The following is a 24,070-nucleotide window of genomic DNA, read 5'->3' on the forward strand; positions in this document are numbered from 1 at the left end:
AAACTTCTTTTCTAATATTCACAACTTCAGTGAAACTGAAACAGGGAAAACACGGATCCTGACTGTTAAATAAAAAAACAAGGATTGGTGCTGGGACATTACATTTACATTACATTAATGGCATTTGGCAGACGCTCTTATCCAGAGCGACGTACAACAAAGTGCAAAGTGCATACCCATAACCAGGGATAAGTGCGCTGAAAGAGGAAGTACAATTTCAACTGCAGTTTGCGCTTGAACATGGGAAGTGATTCTACTGTTCTGACCTCAACGGGGAGTTTGTTCCGCCACCGTGGAGCCAGAACAGACAGTAGTCGTGAGCATGAGGTGGAAGTTCGGAGAGGGGGCCCTTCCTCTGCCCTTCCTGTGACCACTGTCCTTCCTCTTGTATCCCTGGCTATCCTAAGTAATTGGAATAGATAGGGTACAATTGACTACTAAATCGGGTAAATTTGAAAAACTAATGTATAAAAAAAGAAAATGACATTGACAGGAATGACATTGACAGGAACATTGAAAGTAAATTTGTGAAAGTACATTCGTGATCATTTGTGACTTCAGGACGAGTTGTTGCTGCGCTGTTGGAGAAATTATAGCAGGCTGGCCACTCCTGGAATGATTCACCGCTGTTCCGAAGTATTCTCTATTTGGATATCATGGCTCTCACTGTGGTTTGGTTTAACTGATCATGTCATGCATAGCCCATGGCCCTAACCCTCCTATTATGTTAAGATTTTATGACAGGTTTTACATTTGGGGTAAAATTCAGCTCAACAGTTGAAATAAACACAAAAATATTTTAATAGAAACATTTTGACACATAGTGTATCACCTTCTTATTGTCTTTCATATTACTAGCCTTTTATCCATTAATATGAAAGGTCTGTGAGAAACACCTCATTTTACAGCCTAAGGAACAGTAACTGAAAGTTTGGCACCTGTATGAGAAAGTGCAACCAGAATCATTCACAAAGTCAGATAGATAAAATCAGAGAGAAAAAAAAATCTATATTTTTTAACATTTTATACAGTTACAGAGGGTCAAAATAACACTGCACAACACCAAGTTGGTACAGGAATTTGCATAGCAACCAGGATAGTGACATCCTTTTCAACTGTATGCTTTACATCCTTCCATGTGCACCTTCTGGTTTACCTGCTAGTTTAATACTTGAACTGTTGCCATCTCAACCTATAGACCAGCAGAAGACGGGCATCCCCCTATAGCTGGGTTCCTCCTAAGATTTCTTCCCATCAGGGAGTTTTTCTTGGTACTTTTTGAGGGTTTTTATCCCACTAGGGAGTCCTTTACTTCATATGCTATTTGGGGGCTTAGGGCTGATATTCTCTGTGAAGCAGAGTGTGGGACAGTCTGCTGTGAAAAGTGCTATACAAATAAAATTGAATAAAATGGAATCCCCCCAGCTCAGAGAATTTCACCAAACACAATTCTAATGAAATAAAAAAAATTATATATTTGAAAGAAAAGTGACAAAATGCAAAAATAAAATTAATTGCTAGTTGGCCCTAAACAAACTGTACACCATGGCTGATTACCTGACCGTGGGGTCAGATAGCAAACAGAGAGCACAGCCTGGTCATCCAAAAAGGTCAACATGGGCAGACCTGGCTGCAGTCAGGGAGTAGCTGAAACAGAATTAAACTTCTTCACAACATGTGGAAATTGCCATGACATAAGGGAGAATTTTTGCCCAAGATTCATAAAAAATATGCCCAGAATTATAAACTTTAAATGCCCACCAAAAGCTCCAGTATTTATTAAAGGGAACCCAAAATGCATGCATTCGACATATTACATTACAGCTTGTCGTAAACAGAGAGACAACCATTGAGCATATTGTCCATTGCCTATACGTATGCCTGTATACAGTATGTATAGATCTATGTTTATGTATTAAATTGTGTTGTTTTTTATGTTCTTCTCTGTGCTTTGACAACATAATATTTTTTAATTTGATTGTATAAGTCTGCAGGTTCACAAAGGAAGCCTGCTGTAATTAACCTGTAAGTTCCCATTACTGTTACAGACTGACATGTTCAGTTCCCTTCTCATTTCCCCTTTCTTTGTTTCCTGCTTTTCACTTGAAAGATTTGATACATACTGTGGTGTGTGCTTCCTTTTTTGATGTCCATATACAATGAGGTGCAAAAATGTGGGCACCCCTGGTTTAAATGTTACAATGTTAAAATACAGTGATTAATTCTGAATCTGTAGGTGATCGAATACAAACCTGAAGTCTAAATGGTACAGTTAAACGAGACTTTTCTGTAAATTTTAAAACAAGACCTTTTATTTTCAGTTTTTACTGTTTATATTTAGGAAAAGGGCCCTGTGCAAAAGTTTGGGAACCCTTTTTGATCATTTAAAAAAAAAGACAATTACCAAAGCCCAGACCCAGGTGATTTGGTATCTAGTTAGCGCTTCAATGAGTCAGATGAGTATAATTCCCGGAATTAACTTTTTATTCTGAAATAACACCATGCTTTCTAAAGTTTCCAAATGCAGTGGCTGTTCTGTCTGGTGTTAACAACCAAGGTTTCCTCTAAACAGTTCAAGGATGTCAGATTGAAGATCGTTCATTTCCACCAAGAAGAAGAAGGCTAGAGAAACTCTCTCAATGTTCCAGACTACCTATGTCAGAAACATTATTAGAAAATGGAAGATAAATGGAACCATTTTTACCATAATTGAAGTTAAGGCAAGGATTGGAAGACCAAGAAAGATTTCAGATAGAATGTCCCAAGACCTGGTGAGAAATGCTCAGAATGAATCACTGCAACAGCTGCAAAAAAGAATAGCAGACAGAGGTCTAGCTGTTCACAGGACAACAATACAATGTAATAAACAACGAAAACCTCAACTCAAAATTTGCGTCTGAAGTATGCAAAAGAGAAGCCTGAAGCCTTTTCGAACAATGTGCTTTGGACTGACAAAACCAAAATTGAACTTTTTGTCCACTAACAAAGAAGGTATTTTTTGAGAAAAAACGGAATTGTTTGCTCATTACATTACATTACATTAATGGCATTTGTCAGACGCTCTTATCCAGAGCGACGTACAACAAAGTGCAAAGTGCTATCTGTACAACAAAGATAAGGACCAGGGCCTATTTGATCATCAGATTTTATTTTTACTTATTTATTTTTAATCGTAATACCGCAACAGGTAAATGTATAAACAAACCGCTTACCTAGCCAAACACTGCTTACCTAGCCAAACAAAACATCCTGATACACGAGTAAATATCACAGGTAGGGGCTGCGGTGGCGCAACGGGCTAAGATGCAACGGACTTGTGGTTGCAGTTCTCTGCAGTTACATTCTATATTGTAAAACCTATTCACACATCTTAAGTCACATACACCTTAGTTCATCTAAATTACAGTGCTTTTTCTCTTCTTCTTTCATATAATCAACAAAAGAATACATTCAAATTAAACTTCCACATTCATAATTGTTTGGAGCCACAAACAGGACATAACCAAAGGAATGTGGTTGATTTTCAGAAAAAGAAAAAAATACTTGTGCCGGGCAGCAGAAGTGATAGTGACCTTGCAAGTATTTACAAGTGTATACACAACAATCACGCAGAAAAGGGAAAAAGGAACAAGAGTGGTGCCAAATAAATGAACTTGAATGACATGATCAGTTAAACCTTGTATAGATATGAATTTTAATGTGGCCGGTACACTGGGCATCCCAAAATGAATTACTTTATTCTGACAAAAATAGTCCGGAGTCATACAGTACCTGCTGACATATCTGAAACATAAGGGGTTCAGGTCAATAACCTTTCAGCAGATCCAATATTGTCTATTCTCCATATGGGGTAATGGATACAAATCAAGGGCCATTGTGTAGCCCATGTCTACCTAAGCCAATCCCCCAATTACATGTGATCCCCTAAACTGGGGAGGGGGGGAGGGATCTGATTTCTACACACACCACCCAATTTGGATGTAATTACCCTCAAATTAAAGATGACAGGTCAGAGTCTTTTCTTATGATTTGTGATTTCAGGTTTCAGAACACATTTGACGATTCCTCCAATAGGAACTTTTCAATATTGTTGATATCTTGCAATTTGCCTTCTTCAGACCACAGATTTCTTATTTAAGTCTGGAGACTGAGATGGCCATTGCAGGACATGGATGTTGTTTTTACTTAACCATGCTATGTTTGAAGCTGGTCACATGGAGATAAGGAAATGCTGGCAAGAGAGAAAGGGAGAGGGAGAGAAAGAGACACAGGGAGGGATAATTAAAAAAATAATTAAACAAAAAGACTTTGTCCCCCTCACAGGATCGGGATAGAAAATAACAAACTAAAATTAAAGACAAATTTAAAAAAAATTAAAAAATCTTTTACTGGTTGCTCCTCCCCATCCACCTCCTGGGACAACATCACCCCCAGGCCTCTAAACAAGGCACCAGTTTGTCAGGAATAATCAAGAGAAGACACAAGCATTCTTTAATCCTCAGAAACGGCACCTGGCACTGCTTCGCCCTCTGGCCAAGATCTCACACTCCCTTTCAAGGTAAGTCAAAGGACTAGCGAGACTAGAACAATTTGGAATAACCTGGAGATAGTCGTTCGTTAGCCCCATGAATTACCTCTCTTGCTTTTTCAACTTGGGTTGGGGACACACTGAAATGGCTGCTATTGAACTGACCTGCCATCAGATTGTTGTAAGCCACCTGAAAAACTATTTTCCGATGGCTTGACTCATCTTTTTATCCCAAGGCTGTTTGAGGGCAAATAAAAATTGTTTTTATTGTACTACCGCAACACGCAAATGTATGAACAAACCCCTTAACTAGCCAAACACTGCTTACCTAGTCAAACTAAAACATCCCGATACACAAGTAAATCACAGAAAGACAACTATTAAGGTTTACAGGGAGGTAGGGAGGGTCAGGGAAAGGTGCAGCTTGAAGAGGTGCGTCTTCAGTCTGCGCTTGAAGATGGCAAGACCTCCACAGGGAGTTTGTTCCACCACCGTGGAGCCAGAACAGACAGTAGTCGTGAACGGGAAGTGGGAGTTCAGAGAGAAGGAGGCGCCAAGCGGCCTGTGGTGGCCGAACAAAGAGGTCGGGCAGGTGTGTAGGGTCTGATGATTTTTTTTTGGAGGTAAGCTGGAGCTGACCCCTTAACTGCTTGGAAGGCTAGCACCAATGTTTTGAATTTGATGCAAGCCATGAGAGGCAGGAAGTAAGCAGGGGGGTGACATGCGAGTGTTTGGGAAGGTTGAAGACCAGATGAGCAGCTGCATTCTGGATAAGTTGCAGGGGTCTGATGTCGGATGCTGGGAGACCAGCCAAGAGGGAGTTGCAGTAGTTCAGGCGGGACAAAACCATTGTTTGGACCAGGAGCTGGGTCGAGTAGGGGGTGAGAAAGGAGTGGATTCTCCAGATGTTGTATAGGAAGAACCTGCATGACCGGGTCACCGCCGCAATGTTCTTGGAGAGGGACAATCTGCTGTCCATCACCACGCCGAGGTTCCTTGCACAGGTTCCTTGCACAGCATGGTGGAGATTCCTTGTTTGGGGCTGCATTTCTGCAAATGGAGTTGGGGATTTGGTCAGAATTAATGGCCTCCTCAATGCTGAGAAGTACAGGCAGAAAATTATCCAGCCCTACTAACACTGAACCAGCTGATCAAACGACGTGAAGATTTCAGGTAGTGATATGAAACTGCCAAAATGTCAGGCAGTGAGACTACCTCTTTACCGACTTTGTGAATGACAGAACATGAAGTGTAACACAAAAGCCCATAGTCTAGCAAAGGCCAGGTTATATATAGATCAGAAACGCCTGTTTGCGATTACCAACTCCTTGTGCAATCAGAACTGACTACACGAGGGAGACATGAATGTGCCCTCCCGCAGCCCCAAGAGATAATGCTCAACTAAGCTAGGGTTTACTAGTATGAGATACAATGCTGTGCAAACGTTTTAGGCACGTGTGAAAAAATGCTGTAAAGTAAGAATGCTTTCAAAAATGTTAATAGTTTATTCTTATCAATTAACAAACGTAAAGTGAGTGAACAGAATAAAAATCTAAATCAAAACAATATTTGGTGTGACCACCCTTTGCCTTCAAACCAGCATCAATTCTTCTAGGTACACTTACACAAAGTCAGGGATTTTTTAGGCATATAGTCAGGTGTGTGATTAACCAATTATAACAAACAGGAGTTAATAATCATCAATTTCATATGTAAGTTGAAACACAATCATTAACTGAAAAAGAAACAGCTTTGTAGGAGGGTTAAAACCGGGCGAGGAATAGTCAAACTCTGCTTCCAAGGTGAGGTTGCCGAACACAGTTTAATGTCAGAAGTCATACACCATGGCAAGACTGAGCACAGCAACAAGATATACTGTTATACTGCATTGGCAAGGTCTCTCTCGGGCAGAAATTTCAAGGCAGACAGGGGTTTCCAGATGTGCTGTCCAAGCTCTGTTGAAGAAGCACAAAGAAACAGGCAACATTGAGGACCGTAGACGCAGTGGTCGGCCAAGGAAACTTAGTGCAGCAGATGAAAGACACATCATGCTTACTTCCCTTTGCAATCGAAAGATGTCCAGCAGTGCCATCAGCTCAGAATTGGCAGAAATTGGGACCCAGGTACACCCATCTACTGTGCAGAGAAGTCAACTATGCACGAAAACACAGGAACTGGGGTGCATAAAAATGGTAGCAGGTTCTCTGGACTGATGAGTCAAAAAAAATTATATTTGGCTGTAGCAGAAGGCGGTTTGTTCACCAAAGGGCTGGAGAGCAGTACAAGAATGAGTGTCTGCAGGCAACAGTGAAGCATGGTGGAGATTCCTTGCAAGTCTGGGGCTGCATTTCTGCAAATGGAGTTGGGGATTTGGTCAGAATTAATGGTCTCCTCAATGCTGAGAAGTACAGGCAGATACCTATGGTAAATGGTTGGCATTTATATAGCGCCTTTATCCAAAGCGCTGTACAATTGATGCTTCTCATTCACCCATTCATACACACACTCACACACACTCACACACCAACAGCAACTGGCTGCCATGCAAGGCGCCGACCAGCTCGTTAGGAGCATTTGGGGGTTAGGCATCTTGCTCAGGGACACTTCGACACAGCCCGGGTGGGGGATCGAACCGGCAACCCTCCGACTGCCAGACGACTGCTCTTACTGCTTGAGCCATGTCACCCCATACCTATCCATCATGCAATACTATCAGGGAGACATTTGATTGGCCCCAAATTCATTCTGCTGCAGGACAACGACCCCAAACATACAGCCACTGTCATTAAGAACTATCTTCAACATAAAGAAGAACAAGGAGTCTTGGAAGTGATGGCATGGCCCCCACAGAGCCCTGATCTCAACATCATCGAGCCTGTCTGGGATTACATGAAGAGACAGAAGCATTTGAGGCTGCCTAAATCCACAGAAGAACTGTGGCTAGTTCTCCAAGATGTTTGGAATAACCTACCTGCTGAGTTCCTTCAAAATCTGTGTGCAAGTATATCTAGAAGAATTGAAGCTGTTTTGAAGGCAAAGGGTGGTCACACCCAATATTGATTTGATTTTAGATTTTTCTTCTGTTCATGCATTTTATTAATTGATAAAAAAGAAACTATTAACATTTCTATTTTTGAAAGCATTCTTATATTACAGCATTTTTTCACACCTGCCTAAAACTTTTGCACAGTACTGTATGTCTCAGCTGGAGATAGGGAAGGATGCCTTGCACATACGGGATGGCTCGCAATGTTTACCTCCATCAGGGAACAATCCTTTTGGATGTGCCCCTCCCAACTGCAATGCCAGAAACCCAACCTCAACATTTCTGGTGTACGTGTCTAACTTGAGACCAGGGAAGGAAAAAGGTTACTGGAGGGGGCAATTGGTCCTGTGAAACGGGGATGGGCTTAATGAATGGGGTCCTGGGGATGGAGTGGGATAAAAATATGGGTGGAAAGGGTGAGGAAAAGGGAAAAGGACCAGAAATAGGAGGGGGGTTTAACAGGTCCGTTTCATGGATTTTTCCATGTCCTCTCTGACAGACAGGTGATTCTCCGCTAGCTAGATGGCCACACTCAGGGAAGTTGGTTGGTGGTAATCGAGCCAGTTGCAGGTCCCATCCAGGAGCCCCATTATAAATTGCTCCAGTGCCACCTGCTCCATTATGTCTTTAAAAGTGTGGCATATGGGTTGCAGCTAACATAAACTCACCATGTTCAGGACAATGCAACTTTCATGACGAATAACTGCATAATTACTTCCAGAGTCAGCTTTGGATTTTGTGTGTGTGTAAAATATAATTCCTTCTGTTTTCATAAAAACTGGGTTCTAGTTACATACGCGATCTATTACAGCATACAGTGACGTGGTAATAGTGCTCCACTGTGACATTGTGGTGGGGAAGCTGTTGCTAATGAGAGACTACAAACTGGCAGGCTTATATGGCGGTGTTCCGCCATCAACTGACCCATTAAGTTAAATTCAATAACTGGTATGTGTCAGCTATCAAAGAGGCCTGATAGTCAACACTTTGATAAGTAAGCAACGTAAAATAAATAACTCACTTCCAAGAGCCCCCAAAAAATGTTTTAAATGTGGCAAGAGGAACAGTGCCAAACATTATGATGATATTTGTCAAACATCAATGAACTACTCTGGCAAAGAGGAACAGTGGTGGCAAGTTGAAGCGCACCAATAGGTGCAGGTAGTCACTTAACAATATAGTAGGGGAAAACTGGCTCAAGGCTGGCACTTATGGCATGGCCACTACTGTATGCAAGGCTAAGGCACAAAGATGCATAACCTAGTATAAGTCCTCCTGGACCCCTAATGATAAAGGATATCTGCATATGTACCTCATCTATTTGATATCATCTGTTTTAAAAAGTGAGGTAATCTGATTGATGAAAAAGGCAGGTGGACCTTACACAAGGCCAATTAATACAAAAAAGTTTTTAACTTCTCCATTGCAGAATCATATAAACAATGCAAAATACTGCCGGTCACTATAACAATAGAATCTATGATCATTTCCTCTTTTCAGCAAAATTCCAGTTAAGGGTAACTTCATCTAAACATCCGCTGCAACCACCAGTACAGCTGGGGGAATGTGGGAGGAACGCAAAAACAGAAGTGTTTGTGTTCTGCTTTCATATAAATTATGTGATCAGGCTAGACTGCAGAGAACTCACAATGGATGGCAAGGTGCTGTGCAGTTTAGCTTTTAGCTTTATTAATTTATTGGCTTTAATTACCATGGATTGTTATAGGAAATAAGGCTGAATGGAATATGATCATTTGGTCATATATTTACATTGAATTGCTATGTACAGTATGTATGTATATTTCCTTTCTACTTTAATCCGGTTTCAGTACAATTAAATAAATGTTTTTCCATCTATTTTTTTCAGGTTAATTCAGTCAAAGGGGGTGTTTCTGTACTCCATAAGGTTGTACAGGGGAAGCATCACTATGAAGTGAACCGTGTGGTTAAGTATAAAGACCATGTGGCTGAACCTTTTGTAAGGTAATCCAAAAGAATGTTCTAACTTTTTCATTGATAAGATAAAAAATACCTAATTGAGATGATTAATAATAATTGTGAGCTTTATTTTCAAAATATACTACTGTATGTGCATTTGTGGATTGGGTTGGGTGCTCAGAGAGGGGGTGAACACATTGTGTTTACTTTGTCAGTTTGGTTACAGGAATTATGATATGTACATTATATTATTTTTTCTGATTGGTGGGGGTTCACGTTCATTTGCAATACCCCAGGAACACAATATTTATAACTTTCTTAATAATTACTTTATATACAGTCACTGTATTATTATATTTGAGAAGGAATGCTCAAATATTCACATGATAGATAATGGGAATTGATGTGCCCTTGTTCTCCCAGACAAGGAGATAAACTGCTGAAGATCAATGGACAAGACATTGAGAATCTGACTCCAGAAGTGTTTGCAGAGTTGCTGACAAAAGGTTCACCAATGTTGGTGAGTGTGTTTTAGGCTATTATGATTTAGATGCCAATATGTATATATACGATTTATATTAACTCATAAAGCATTCATCATCCATTCATGAGCATAACAAAAGCATTGCATTACAGTTACACGGAGCATTATGAATGGTTTATAATGTGTTTTACTTTTTATCTCATGAAGCTTTTATGATGTTATGACTGCAGAGCATATTTGTGAATGTACATTAAGCTCTTCAAAATACCTCAATGGATCAAGTACATGCAAGTAATTTATGAACCCTAAATGTATGTGTTATGAAGCTTTGTATGAAACTATATACAGTAGTTTATTATAGCATAGCATAGTCTGTAAATGCATTATGAAAAATAAAAAGTCATGACCTTGCATTAACTACATGAAAGCTCTATAGTCTATGCTCTATAGTCCACAACATAACAGGTTTTTTGTAGTCTTTTTGTTGTAGTGTGCTTATATTCAGGGCAAACATGATGCGAAAAACATAGTTTCGTGTGGCATTAATATTGCATAGTCATTATTGCAGGAACTTCTTTATAGTAGTTCAATGTGTTTGATGTACGGAATATACAAAAATAAGTGACACCTCTCAACAAATGAAAACAGATCCGCAAGCATGACAGTGACCTAAGTCACATTAGCTGAGTGTAGCTCCCTTTTGACCATGTGTTTCACAAGGGAGAAGGGGAACCAGGCTTTGGCGTGACTTTCCACATCCACATCCGGAGAATTACAGACCCATTAAATGTGATTTGTTTTGCTGTGCCTCTATTTTTTATTTATAGAACTAAATTTTAATCTGAGTAAAAAACTGAGCACTGAGCTGCTACTACTTTTTGAAGGGTCAACTTTTCTCCTGACTGTAGCTGTTGCTTCATAACTTCAAGAATAAGACATAAGATTTACAAGAACTCAGAATTTAGTGATAATGGGACAGAAATGTCAAAGCAGCAGTGTGCGTGACAGAACAATCTTAGGAAAAAAGGTTTATTCTCATGAAAGTTTGATGTCACTGGGATCAGTTTAAAAACCAATCTCAATGCCATTTCTATCTGTATAACCTATTTTAAGACGCCATTGCCATTTAGTGACAACAGTTCCTTATTTTGTAACATGGGTGGCAAAACAAGCGTGGAGGACCTCACTTTCTCTGCATTTTGGAAATCCCCATACTACAAGAAATAAGGTACTGTCAGTGTCCTTTCAAGGGTTGAGCGGACCAAATGCGTAATAGTTTATCTAATAACATTACGTTTACAACCGTGTGTAGCTTGTGTAAAACAACTAAGTAAGGAGCCAGCCAATTTTTGAATAATAAATGTGAAATTATGGAAGGTGTTTGACTTGTTGATGGGGGTTCGGATGAATGAATGAATATGATGAATGAGTATTATTGTGATTATTGTACTTATTTTTTTATGATCTTCTTGACCTGTAGCTGTCTGAGGATAGCTAGGACAAAGAGGTCGGGGGAGGGTGACAGGTGGGGGAAGGATAAAAAGGGTTGTATAGTTTAGTAAGCAAAATGCAGTACTCTACATCTCATAAGACCCATCATATCACTTAGTCTCTGTGTGTCCTTTTAGAGTCTCCAAATGTCCTTTTTGGAAAACTGCCTAGACATAGATTAGAAAAAACAAGAAAGAATGCTCATTTTTGATTATATTGTCCTCAAACAAAGGAGATTTGTCCAGTGTTGTGACTTGGCTCCATTGTGTTTCTAAGTGCACCAGCCACAGCTACAATAATCAGATTTTTAATGAGAAAAAACTTCCACTTTCACTGTGTTTCAGCTTCTGTAACTTTGTTTTCGTAAAATTGAGTAATTTGGACTCTTAGGAGTCTAAAGGGTTCAAGAATAGTAACCATTTTATTTTGGGTATGTCATTATCAAGCTTGTGTCAAGAAAAGGCAATACTTAAGGGGTTAAATACAATTTTTAATTCACATTTTTTTTTAATTCTATTTCAAATCTTTCCATTTTTCTCCCAATTTGGTAACCAATTGTACCCTATCTAATCCAATTAGTGTTAGCTGGGGGATACACCGCCCACACCCCGTCCCTTGGTGGCCCAAAGGGATCTGCCAATCCGAGAACAACACGCCTTCTTCAAGCCGTCTTGTCTCATGCTCGTGACCATGATTCCGAGGTGCCTGAGGTGCTGTTATTGTGCTGATCCACTAACCCTGTCAAGTCCATCCCTCTGGAGCAGTGAGCCAATTATGCCGCTCCACAAGAGCCGGCCGAAATTAGCTTTTGGCAGGACTGGGAATCGAACCCCGGTCCTCGGTGTGCAACTGCAACAAACTGCAAATTCAAAATTTAGATGTTGAATTGTCCACTGACTTAACATGTGGAGACACCATTCTAACATACAGTAAATCCTCAAATTGTGTCTGGGATTCTATTTGAAGCCTCGGATAATAGCCGGGGGCGTGGCCGATTCGGACAAATAAAGGCCGGCCCCCAAATACAAGCCGGGGTAATATTGCCTAAAAAGTAGGGCTATCAGTCCATGAGCACTAGAAGACATTGTTTCGATTAAACTCAGTGAAATAAAAGAGCTCTTCTTAATATTTTATATTGTTGGTTGGTTTAATACTGTTGCCAATGAAAAGTCGTTGTCCTACACCATGGGTCTCCAACACGTTGCTCTCAAGCTACCAGTCGCTTGCCGCCCCCTTCTAAGTAGCTTGCCAAAGGCTGAAGCAGTATACATTTAAACACAATTGTTGCCGCAAGGCATTCCAGCCTACGAATTTAATAAAAAGTAAATCAGGCAAAATTTAAAATTAGCTCAATTTAGGCTACTTGGGTACGCAATAAGGTTTCCATGTATTTACAGCACAGCGCACATTCAATGAATGAATGAAAGCGGCTGCCTTGGCTCGCAATAAACAGACAGGTGGAAATCCCGACACTCTTTCAACTACATAAAACTTAACAGTGAACCATCAAATACCCCCCAGATTTCAGTGCCCATCAGTCCCAACATTTAGCAATAGAATCAAACAGTCCAAAAGTAAATTAAATCCCAAACCAAAGCGAAAATCTTTTGATAGCCTACCGGTATGCTGCTCCAAACGAAACGCATGTCTCACAATAAATCGCAAAAAAGATCCTTAACTTGCTGTTATCTATGCTAATTTGTTATTGTTCATGAAGGCGTGTCTGGCAAGTTGTTATTTTATGGATTCTGGACTTGCATGTGATTTATTGTGTTTGAGAATATTTGCAATAAACTAAGTCTGTTAAGACTGACACTATGACTTACCAAACGGTGTTTCCTGATTAGCCTACACTAATTGATTTCTGAACGGTTACAGGAAGTGTTGAACAGTGTTGGCCCACTTGAAGTGTAGCCTTTTACTTTATTTCTAAGAATTAAATTCTACACCAGAAGCCTAATAAGAAATAAAGGCCTGCCTCTAATACAAGCCTGCCCCAAATTAAGGCCTGTGCTTTGTGCAGCCTAAGTAAATAACAGACCCCGGACACAATTTGAGGATTTACGGTACAGTGGGTGCACAAATCAGCACCCCTGGTTTAAATGTCTGTTATAATGAATCTTAATGTGATCGAAAAGCAAACCTGAACTCTAAATGTTTAAACAAATTTTAATGCAAGATTTGCTTTTTATTTTATATTTCTATTTATAAATGATATAAAAAAGAAAAAGGGCCCTGTGTAAAAGTTTGGGAACACTTTTGGATTATTCTCAGCTACTTTTTTAAAGGATGATTACTAAGGCCATGGGGATGGGCCAAAATAGCCCAGACCAAAGAAACAGGTAGGCTTATATACAACACTAATGACGAGACTATAACACATGAGGAGACAGAAGAGCCATGAGCAGACTCAGGGATATGATTACGGCAGGCTTTATTGACAGATACAAAACAGGAAATGGTCGTAATCCAAGAAGACAGGTACATGCGGGGCAGGCAGGGTGTAATCCAGAAGAAAAGAAAAACAGAGCAAACCAGACAGAATATACAGGGGCAAGAGGGAAATAGAACTAGGGTAGGGAACAGAATGACAGATAAGGCAGAAACTCGGAAAACAGGACAAGACGAACTAGCCCTGAACAAATGAAACGGACCAGTATATATGCAACAGATAACAAGGGGAAAACAAAAATCAGGTGTGTGACCTGGGGAACAGATAAGGAACAGGTAGACAGGGAGGAAATATATATGAGGAGAGAGAGGCGGAGACAACAAATGGAGCACAGGTGAAACAAATTAATGAGAGGGAATGAAATCGGAACTACGGTGGTCACAGAGGGAAACAAAAGGCAAAAATGCTAGGGACTTAAACAGAAAACAGGAAACAGAGAAACACAGATGGCCAAAAAGGCACAGACATGATACACATATCAAGTGCGGGGGACGGAGACAGGTAACCAGGAGAAAGGGAAAACATGAAATGGAACATTGACACAGGGAGTACATAGAAATGGAGAATGGGACATGCATGGGACATGACCAGGAAAACATGGAACTAAAAAATACGTAAAACTAAACTAAAACATGAAAAGAATGTGGGACAGAGAAACAAAACATCCTAATGCTAATATTAGGGCTGATCAATTTTATTTCCTCTCTTTTGAGGCTTTCAGCAAATGGAAACATTTAATTTAAAACATAGTTTTTGTGATTAATACATATTGGTGTGATGAAGCAGCACATTATCTGTCTGCTTTGAATTTAAATTCCTACCTCCAGTGCTGCTATAACTAAGGACTTACCAATGGGTAAATTCATCTCCATTCTTCTTGCACCATTATAAAGATATCCATGTGCCATTTTACAGTGAAAAAAACAAATGTTCCCTGGACACTTAGCTGCCTTATTATTATTTTATTTTCCAGTCATTTTATTCTGCAGCTCTTCCTGCAGCTTCAACTGTGCATTTCAGCAGGGTGTGATAGCTGCATTTGGCATTTGAGGTCCATTTTACATCATTTTGGAAGGCTCATTTAGTTAGGTCCACATCCTAAACAACCTTGAGTTACTTAATCTAATTGCAGTATCTTGCTGAACTATTTATCCTTCATTTCTTTCATCTTTCTTCTTCTCTTGGTCTCATGTCATGAGTGCTCTTTATTGCATCAGATTTTCATCAAATGTTAATGAATGTATTTCAATAATGCTTTGTCCACAAAATTATAAAATATTGTCTTTTATTTGAAATTTGCTGTTTGAATGCACAATTTTAGCATTCAATGATCACTGCCATGATCTGACTTTCATGAGAATATCTAAGTGTTCAAATTCTAAATAACCCCTAAAGGTTATTTCACCAATAAACCAGGACCATGTCTTCATATCACTGGTTTGTTTGTTTTTGTTGTTTGTGAAAAGTTGCAAATATTACCAGAACAGCTTAATCCTTTAAGTATCACATCTTTTCTTTTTTTTAAATTAAATTTTTATCCGATTTTTTTCCCTTTTTGGTAGCCAATTGGACCCTGTCTGATTCAATTAGAGCTAGTATTAGATACACCGCCCACACCCCATCCCTCAGCGGCCAACGGGAGAGCGACATGCCTTCTTCAAGCCGTCTCGCCTCCCAAGCTGTAACCTTGATTCCAAGGCGCCCGAGGTGCTTGTTTTGTGCGGCGATCTACTAACCCTGTCAAGTCCCTCTGGAGCAGCGAGCCAATTATTGCTGCTCCATGTGAGCCGGCCAAACTTGGCTTTTGGCAGGACCGAGAATCAAACCCCGTCCCCGGTGTGCAACTGCAGCGAACTGCAACCGCGAGTCTGCTGCATCTTAGCCTGTTGCGCCACCGCGGCTCCCCAAGTATCACCTCTTTTCTTGACACAAGCTTGAAAATTGCATACCCAAAATAAAATTGTTACTATTCTTGAACCCTTTTGAGGAGGCATAATCCTGGTCTCTTCTGAAAGGTAACCCCCCTTGGGTTCAGAATTACTCTGAATAATTCTAAAGCAAAGATACAGAAGCTCAAACATTGAGAAAGAGGAAGATTTTATTCTTACTGAAAATATTTTCTGTTTCAATGGATACCGATTATTGTAGCTGATGCGGTTAGAAACAGAATGGAGCCACAGCCACGACACAAATCTCCTTTCAAATCTGATGACAATATCATCAGCAGTTGTCCAAACATGACTTGTTTGGGAGATTTTGAGACTGTAAAAGGACACATGGAAACAAAATGATATTATGGGTCTTACAATGTGTAATTGCATTTTGCTTACTATACAGCACTTTTTATCCTGAAGTGTTTGCACTTCCCCCTGCCTGTCACCCTCCCCATACCTCTCTGTCTCAACCTTGCTCTCCTCAGACAGCAACAGGTCGAGAAGATCATAATAACTAAGTACAATAATGACAATGAAAACATCTTATACTAATATATTCATTGAGGCCCACTGATTGAAGTACCCAACCCCCCACGAACACATTACACAATTTCACATGCTATTTATTATTGAAAAGTAGGCTGACTTATCTATAAAATTACTGAATAATAATATTCGGGGAATGTATTTAGATGCTCATTCTATATGAAATGGGGTCACATCACTGAAAATGCCCTCTATTGAGGAGTCAAAGGTGTTTATCTCAGAAATATTCACTAAGACAAGAGATTCTCTCATGGTTGGCATTTAACCCTCTCATCATCTTTCCTGGCATTTGCCGAAACGCATGCATATTGAAAATGCTATGGTTCTGTTACGCAGGCAAAATAAATGCAAGCCTAACAAATTAAACACCATTAGAAACGTCATGTCAACAGCTAAAGTGCTTTTCAGCCGTCACTTCAATAACATGCATGTAGTCGGTTCTTTGCTGGATAGAACACTTATACTTATCAACTGAATTATGTTTACTGGTCAGAGAAGCTCTAGGTGAGCTCCCGGTGTTCCAGAGTGCCTATACGAAACATAGATAATAGGATTTCTATGTGCAAGGACTTTTGTAGAAGTATGCAACAGCAAAACGGACAATGATAAAAAGAATGGACATTCTATCGACTTTTCTCCGAGTTAGCATGTTTTTAGAATGATAAATTATGCATTTGTTTCACTGGACCCTCGAAAATGACACTGACATTATCATAGTTCTTGTAGTATGTAGATTTACAAAGTGCAGAGAAGGCGCTAAAGCAATAGCATCTTAAAATAGGTTACACTGATGGAACCGTGAGTTTTAACACTTTCAAACGGTATATCCTGTTACCGTAGCGATTGAAAATTGCACTTTGAAAAAAGGCATGAATTTTTAAAAAAACCCACACTGGCCCAGCCCTTAACTGAAGGAGTTAATGTTGTATTTACATTCATGATATACCTTGTTTGAGAAAGTGATTATAGTTTCATTGACATACAGACAGTGCACCAACCTGGTAGGGAAACCCCTCCGGAGAAATGTGAGGAGCAGCAAGGAATGTATCCTTTCAATAAGAAGAAGACTATTATGCAACTGTGCCTGGAGATGAGGCGGGAGGAGGAGCTGGAAGAGGAGTACGAGGAGAATGGAGGGAAGGATGGCAGGGGGCACCCCAACAACGAGAAGGAGTACCCCAATGGAGACGATCTCCAATCGCATTCAAGAGAACTGGATGACCTTCTGCTGGTTTCTATGACAAAGACCAGCATTTCCATTGTGAAAGGGCGAGGTTGTGATGCTGAGAGCCCCTGTCATGACTGTGGTGGAACAAAGTGCAACTTCAATGATGTGGTGATGGTGGCCAAGTCCAGCGAATTGACTTTGGGTAAGCCCTGATTCCGTAAGTAAGTAATAAAACACTTTTATTTAACCATGTGGCAATTAACATTTTGCCCCATAAATTATGACAAAGATCAAAACATAATGACTTTTATCTTTGAAGCTCATGTTGAGACTTCATGTTACATTTACTTTTTAGAATTTGTATTTTTATTCTCCTATGGCCGTGCCTACACTGTTAGCGATGAGGTTGATGGGTCGCTCAAGTGTATTTTTGCCATATTAGCCTATCCTGTAGTTTCTATAGCTATGTCATGACACTAATGATTATATGATTATTATGTGCTAATGCTATCTTTCTAGCGAGCAATATATCTACCTCTCTCCTGGTAGCTAGTCAGGTTCAGGTCAACTGAAAAGAAAATGAGCTTCAGGTTGGACAGGTTCAGGTTGAATTATGCAACAAAATTATTTTCAAACTAAATCCAAGTGAAAGTAAAGCCATCAGCCAACCAAAAGAAAACTTTACAATGCGCAAAACAATTTACAATGTAAATGAAAATGTAAAATGCAAAACTTGCTGTGAGTGAAATACCAGCACTATCCATAAGGCTAGATGATAAATTGAAACTCCTTATATTTATTAGTTTTGTATAAGGTTTCCAGTGATGACCCTTGCACCTTTATTTGCAGTTTTGCACTACTTCAGTTTGATGCATCTCAATGAGAATCAGAAGCAGTGTGTTGCAACTGATATTGGAATAGGAAGTAACTGGCATATACTTTTATCGCATCCCAAAAATGTATCATTGCAAAAATTCAGTAGCATAATGTTAATTGTAATTGTGCATAGCCTAATGATGTAACGAAAATGAAGGTTCATTAAACAGGAATCTAACTATAGTCTAAAGGCTATTTTAAAGTTGCCCTTCAATGAATAGACTATTAGGAATTTGTAATATGGACTGTAATAATAGATTTTTTACATTTTATCATGTGTGTTGGACGGGTCGGGTTCAGATGGTTGTTTTATTCACATGATAACAGGTTGGGTGGGTGCAGGTTCCTAATGGATTGGGCGGAAGCATAAAAAAAGCTCTGACCCCCAGATCACTACTAGCTTGCGACTTCTCTATGTCTCTCAATTGCCATCTTATAAAATATTCCAGTAGTTTTAGGATACTATACATGGTCACTCTTCTGTCTTTAAGTAATCTGTTCAGCCGCATCACTTTTTTACCACTGTAATTTAATTTTCCTGGCTGATAATGGAAAATGTATAAAATTGTCTACATTTTCTTTGTGTATTTTTCTCTTTTTCAGTGTCCAGAGGAATTACTAATTTACTTCGAGAGAAAATACAGGAGAGCATTCTAATTCGAGATTTCCTGCTTGACATGTATATCTACAACCTGGATAGGACGGCTATCATGTCAAGGCAATGTCAGCCAAATGCAGGTTTGTGACTTATTCAAAAAACCTGAAAATTGGATGATTGCACACTTTTTGTCTACATTTGCATATATTGCATATGTGAATGAAAATGAGGTAAAATAGAAATGTAAAAAAGGTAATTATCCTTATCATAGCAATAATTAACTTTGGCTTAAGAGGAAAAATAAAACATCCATTCAGTACCTACTGTCTATGACACTGTATATCATCTTGGTTTGGAAAATGAACACAACAGATAATAAACAATAATAATTTCTAGCGTGATGTTGCTCAACAGTAAAATATTCCTGAATTCTCATTTTGTCAGACATATCAATCTATTACTACAAATCTGACAGTGTGGAATCTGACAATCGGGGTGCTCCTGTTGTGCTGAATTTCTCTGGCACAGAGTGCTTCCTCAACTGCAAAAACCAGGATGGCAAAGCCATACTTAGTATAGAGGTAAGTTCATACAGTCACCAGTCATATTCCTCAAGCTAAAGGATGTACTGCTTCAAATTTCAACAAAGCAAAATATCCACTCTAGAATCATCTCTGAGTCACTTGTTGGATGTACACTGCTCAAAAAAATGAAGGGAACACTTAAGGGACACATCAGACCTTGATGAACGATTTATTCAAGTTGAAAATCTTTACTGATGTACATTGTATAATTTGTTGAGAACAAAATGACGTAACAACGGAACCAAAATCATCAACCCATTGAGGGCTGGATTCAAAATCACACCGAAAATCCAAGTAAAAAATTTAAGTCACAGGCTGATCCAACTTGTGCGAATTTTATCACGGCAACTCATAATGTGACTCAGTAGTGTGTATGGCCCCCGCGTGCCTGTACACACTCCCGACAACATCTGGGCATGCTCCTGATGGCGGATGGTGTCCTGGGGTATCTCCTCCCAGACCTGGATCAGGGCATCAGTGAGCTCCTGGACAGTCTGTGGATGCAGCGATACATAACATCCCATAGGTGCTCAATTGGATTTAGGTCAGGGGAACATGAGGGCCAGTCAATGGCATCAATGCCTTCCTCATCCAGGAACTGTCTACACACTCTGGCCACATGAGGCCGGGCATTGTCCTGCACCAGGAGGAACCCAGGGTCCACTGAACCAGCGTAAGGTCTGACAATCGGTCTGAGGATTTCATCCCGGTACTTAACAGCAGTCAGGGTACCGTTGGCTATAACATGGAGGTCTGTGCAACCCTCCAAGGATACGCCTCCCCAGACCATCACTGACCCACTGCCAAACTGGTCATGCTGGATGATGTTGCAGGCAGCATAATGTTCACCATGGCGTCTCCAGACTCTTTCACACCTGTCACATGTGCTCAGTGTTAACCTGTTCTCATCTGTGAGGAGAATGCCAATCAAGCCGCATGGTGCTGAGCTGTGAGCACAGGTCCCACGAGAGGACATTGGGCCGAAGCAGGTGAAATTGATTCGCAATCACTTGTGCTTCCTAAATGGACAGATTGATATCCCTGAAGTTTAACTGACTTGGTGTTACACTGTGATGATTAAGTGTTCCCTTAATTTTTGAGCAGTGTATATAAACACTGTTAGCTTTAACACCATCAGGGATGATTTTAACACGATACATTTTGCTGTATACTGTTATCCGCAAATTGCCAAGCTAAAGACCTTCATTCAAGCATGAATGAGCACATACTGTATATAGAGCACTCTATATAGAGCGTAAGTATTTGGACACAATTTTGGTATTTGGTATCATTTCTGTTCTTCTGGCTATCTACTCCACCACAATGGATTTAAAGTAAAGCATTGCATATGGGGTTAAGATAGAGACTGTCACTTTTAATTTGAGGGGATTTACATCCATATTGAAGAATTACATCCTTTTTATTTAAAGTCCCTCCATTTTAGGGTGCCAAATTAATTTCACTGTTGGCTTCTCAGCCATTTCAGATTAATCAATGAATTCAATCGCTTCCTTGGTGCAGGTATAAGAAAGCCTTTGGTATCTAGTCTTAATTTGAGGCTGTTGATTGCCTTTGAAGTCTGTCTACATAAGGACCAGAGTTGTTCCAATGACAGTCAAGGAAGCCATTATGAGGTTGAGAGATAAGAAAAAGGCATAAAAAACAGTCAGAGACATAGGCCAAGCAATAGGCATACCAAACTGTGTGGAACATTATTAAAAGTATAATAGGTAAGATTTTTGTGTTAAAAAATTGTTACTAGACCATTGTAAATTCCTTCCTCATCATTGAAAAAGGCTCACTGACATGTTGACTCACCCTCTGCCTATGTTTATAGTCCTTGAGCAGAGAAGATGCTTCGCTACACTTCAGAGTTAATTTGGCTGCTGCTATCAACAGTTACATTATCAATGAACGCAAGTGAGCTAGCACCTGTGGCAGTCATACATGCCCAAATTCTAACACCCCCACCACCGTCTCACAGATGAGGGGATGCTTTGGTTCTTAGGTAGTTCCTTTTAGTCACTCTATTACAAGTCAATCTTGGTCAAATTTATCCACTTTTTCCATACCTTTTAAGTACACTTCCTGTTTTTTGCAGGTAGCTAGTGGTTTGCATCTTGCAGTTTTTTGGACGCCTAAAATGGGGGGACTATGTAAAAAATGTGTCATTCCTAAATGTATCATCCAATATCGACACTGCAATTTAGCCTCAAATTCTCTGTGTCATTTCAAATCGAATTTGCTGGACTACAGAGCCAAAAGAACATAAATTGTACCACTGACTAAATACTTTACTTACAGATGGCACTGTAAGAACTTGAACAAGCTGCATAGTCAGTGATGCTTTGTGTAGTCATTTTCTTCCCTGTACCAACTTTTTCATCCAAATTTACTTGCAGAGTTGTGATAAGATCAAGCTGAAACATATTGTCAGTGGAGACAAAGAAACCTGGCCTTTTGTTTTCTACATGAAACGTAACAAAGGCGACTCACTCCATTTATTTGAATCTGCTAACTGTCCTGGATGGTTTATCCACTCCAAGAATGAAGACGTTGCAGTGAAACGCCGAGAGACAGAAGAGGAGACATTCTTCTTCATAATCCAAAAAACAAGGTGCTAAGTGAAGGAGATGGCAGTCCATACTAAATGTTAAAACAAACAAAAAAAAAAAGAAAAAGAAAATTACCTTGTATTCTTAAGACTGCATTATTTACCACAATCATCAACCCCAATCATACCCAATTAATTTGTGTGATGTTCATTATCATATTCATTGTAATTATAGTAATTGTGTGTGTCCATCATGTTTGGCTGTGAATGATCTACTTGATCATGAATCTTCTCTGGATGTGAATATCTGCAAATTTTGTATACTGCATGTGCATGTGCTACACATAGTGAAATTGTCAATTAATATTACTGTGTATAGCAACTTAACTTAACAAATGAGTAAATGCAAATGTCAAGCATACTTTAGCAGTTTAGTGATCTAGTTTAGTGACCACATTGAACTGTGAAATTGTGAAGAAGAAAGCAAACAATTGCATTTATTTGTAAGAGAACTATAAGGATAGATGTTGAATGAATTACTGTAAAAATGATTCATTCATATGTTTTCATGTTTGTAAGAAAACCTGTGTTTAATAACAATGGAATGTCATTTTAGGGGGGTTATGGGCAAGCTAATTTTATTGTGTTCTCATATTGTTTTAACAATTTATTTCTTCTTCCATCTTACCAGATATAGATATTACACAAATCAAGGTCTGATATATAACAAAAAAAATGAGTTTATAAACAATGTATCATTTATTTATTGTTTTATAACCTTCTCTTCAGGTAGCTTCAGTGCTGCATTTTTGGCATATCAGTTCTCAAACGTTATTGTTGTAAAATGAAATAGAAAGCGTTAGAAATATTTTCTGACTGTATACTTATATATGGTGAAATTAAAAGGCAGCAAGAAGGACATTGCAAATGCTGTATGCATTTATTAAAGCACAGATTTTACAATCCAAAAACTTTTTTCAGTATTTTTTACATTTGCTAGCCAGCATTTTTGAATACTGAGTTCACTTTCACAAGTCATAGAAATGCTGTAGCAGTTGCAGCTTAGCCCATCGCACAACCAGCTATTTTGTTATAATTGGTATATATTTATTTCTTAATTCTAAATGTATAAAATGCTATTTTAATTTGTATTCATAATAAAATATGTAATTCGGTCATAGCTAAAAGATTTTATCCCCCAATTAGGTGATGATCTTTGACCTTGATGTATGTGGTGAATTTCAATTATTTCAATTGCCCATGTATATTGAGGATACACTGCTACAACCCTGCACCCTGGCAGCCAGATGGAGATCGACATGCCTGATTCAAGCTGCATTGTCTCGAGCCCCGGACCATAATTCCAGGGGAATCAGGGGCGGACCAGCGAACCTCCCCGCAGAGTCCTTCATCCCACCCTTGAAGTGGTGGCCCAGATCTTGCAGGACCACGCAAACCCCAGTCCTCACCGCGCAACTCGACGAATTGAAAGAAAGACCACTGCCTTAGCCACGCGCCACCATGGTAACTTTTGTTATAGTAAAAAAATTACCTGATGAAACCTCCCCAATACCAGAGAAGAAAGAGGAAGAGAATGTAGACAAGGGTTCTGGTGCTGAGGTTGATGATCTTTCGTCTAAAAATTAGATAGGGTGAAGCTGACAAGAGAGAGGGTGTCACGGCGGGGAGGACAAAGGAACCAGAAGCAGACACAGGGGCGACATGGCTCAGGCAGTAAGAGCAGTCGTCTGGCAGTCGGAGGGTTGCCGGTTCGATCCCCTGCCCGGGCTGTGTCGAAGTGTCCCTGAGCAAGACACCTAACTCCTAAATGCTCCTGACGAGCTGGTCGGCGCCTTGCATGGCAGCCAATC

The 24,070-nt window shown here is 39.6% G+C and overlaps 1 protein-coding gene across 1 annotated transcript; it reads left to right on the top strand.

Annotated features, from left to right (window-relative positions):
* Positions 1-9,197: 9,197 nt before the first annotated feature.
* On the top strand, positions 9,198-23,170 carry il1fma (interleukin-1 family member A). The gene is made up of 7 exons (XM_061236108.1): positions 9,198-9,235; positions 9,442-9,557; positions 9,936-10,032; positions 17,405-17,789; positions 19,067-19,201; positions 19,506-19,642; positions 22,048-23,170. The coding sequence occupies exons 1-7, from the start codon at positions 9,224-9,226 to the stop codon at positions 22,267-22,269; spliced, it is 1,104 nt and encodes a 367-aa protein (XP_061092092.1). The 5' UTR covers positions 9,198-9,223; the 3' UTR covers positions 22,270-23,170.
* The last annotated feature ends 900 nt before the right edge of the window (positions 23,171-24,070 follow it).

Source organism: Conger conger, chromosome 3 (assembly GCF_963514075.1).
Source record: "Conger conger chromosome 3, fConCon1.1, whole genome shotgun sequence".
NCBI classification, from domain to species: Eukaryota; Metazoa; Chordata; class Actinopteri; order Anguilliformes; family Congridae; genus Conger; species Conger conger.